The 1,504-nt window shown below is 47.4% G+C and overlaps 1 protein-coding gene across 1 annotated transcript; it reads left to right on the top strand.

Moving 5' to 3' along the window:
- Window positions 1-12: 12 nt before the first annotated feature.
- On the top strand, window positions 13-1,498 carry LOC103399115 (filamin-C-like). The gene is made up of 3 exons (XM_008337856.3): window positions 13-230; window positions 804-1,025; window positions 1,141-1,498. The coding sequence occupies exons 1-3, from the start codon at window positions 98-100 to the stop codon at window positions 1,326-1,328; spliced, it is 543 nt and encodes a 180-aa protein (XP_008336078.2). The 5' UTR covers window positions 13-97; the 3' UTR covers window positions 1,329-1,498.
- Window positions 1,499-1,504: the final 6 nt, after the last annotated feature.

The following is a 1,504-nucleotide window of genomic DNA, read 5'->3' as shown; positions in this document are numbered from 1 at the left end:
TTGTCTTACAGGCGTGGCTACGGAGTTTGTCATCAACACCTGTAATGCAGGCTCAGGCACTCTGTCTGTCAACATCGACGGTCCATCCAAGGTTAAGATGGACTGTCGGGAGTGTCCCGAAGGCTACAAAATCACCTACACACCAATGGCACCTGGCAACTATCTCATCACCATCAAATACGGCGGGCCGCAGCACATCGTGGGCAGCCCTTTCAAAGCTAAAATCACAGGTTGGCTTCACAGTCGTTCTCCCATCTGATCTGTGGATCACAGATGACAAGTGTCTCACTCGCGGAACAAATGTCCTTCTGAGTAAAGTGTGGAAGTCAGGAGAATTTTGAGTCATCTGGGTTTATACTGCTCAGTGTACATTTCCTGTGGAGACTGCATTTTCCAGCCCCTGCAGTGATAAATACTGACGTCTTGCTGCATCAAAATTGTATTTTACAAATTTGTTATGTTCCCCGGAAATGCATAGAAAAGTGTACTTGTATTTTTCGGTGAGCTGAAACACGACGACTGTCCATAGTTGACACTTTTCCTGTAGAGAACAATTTTCTCACTGAAAATCGCAGTGACTGCAGTGCTCTTCCGGAGAGTAGACAGAGTAAAGAGGACTTGGGTGGTTTTCTTCAAAGCAATTCATACACAAAAGGCCAGACAGGTGGACTTCCTTTATGCTCCGAGGGAGTATTGACCTGAATGATCAACCCTCCACAGATGCTTCTTTTCCTCTCTAATTTATTGGTCCTTGTCTTGGTTCTGTAATTAATGTTCTCACTGTGTCTTCTTTTCATCTTCAGGCGTCCGACTCTCAGGGGGGCACAGTCTCCACGAGACTTCATCTGTTTTGGTGGAAACAGTTACCAAGTCTTCCAAGGTGGGAGGTGCTTACAGCGCCTCCTCCACCTCCAGCTCAACGAAGCTGTCATCTGACGCCAGCAAAGTGGTGTGTCGCGGAGCGGGTCTGTCTAAGGCTATGATTGGACAGAAAAACAATTTTACAGTCGACTGCAGCAAAGCAGGTGAGGAAGTCGTGCATGTGAGACAGATACCTTCGACAAGAGTATAAATCTGCGGACTGTGAAATCAGTACAAAAGTTCACACTCATTAAATCCCCCTCTCGCTGTTCCGTCTAGGTACCAACATGCTGATGGTGGGCGTACATGGGCCGCAAGCTCCGTGCGAGGAGGTGTACGTCAAACACATGGGCAACAAGCTCTACAACGTCACCTACACCGTCAAGGACAAGGGCAGCTACACTGTCATTGTCAAGTGGGGTGATGACAACGTCCCTGGGAGCCCCTACAAAGTCGCTGTACCCTAAAATAACTCGCCCATTGTTCCGTCTCTCACTCCACCCGCCCCCTTCAGCTTTTACTTATCACGTGCACGCATCAAAATACCCAGAACGTTGCTCTCCAGTGGATCCAACTTTACTAAAGCATTTGATTACAGTTTTGCTGATGAAACAGTAACTGTGGTGCCAAAGATTCTTTTTTT

The sequence above is a fragment of the Cynoglossus semilaevis genome, unplaced genomic scaffold (assembly GCF_000523025.1).
Source record: "Cynoglossus semilaevis isolate Cse_v1.0 unplaced genomic scaffold, Cse_v1.0 C19210500, whole genome shotgun sequence".
In the NCBI taxonomy this organism is placed as follows: domain Eukaryota; kingdom Metazoa; phylum Chordata; class Actinopteri; order Pleuronectiformes; family Cynoglossidae; genus Cynoglossus; species Cynoglossus semilaevis.
This window is presented reverse-complemented; position numbering and strand designations above follow the sequence as displayed.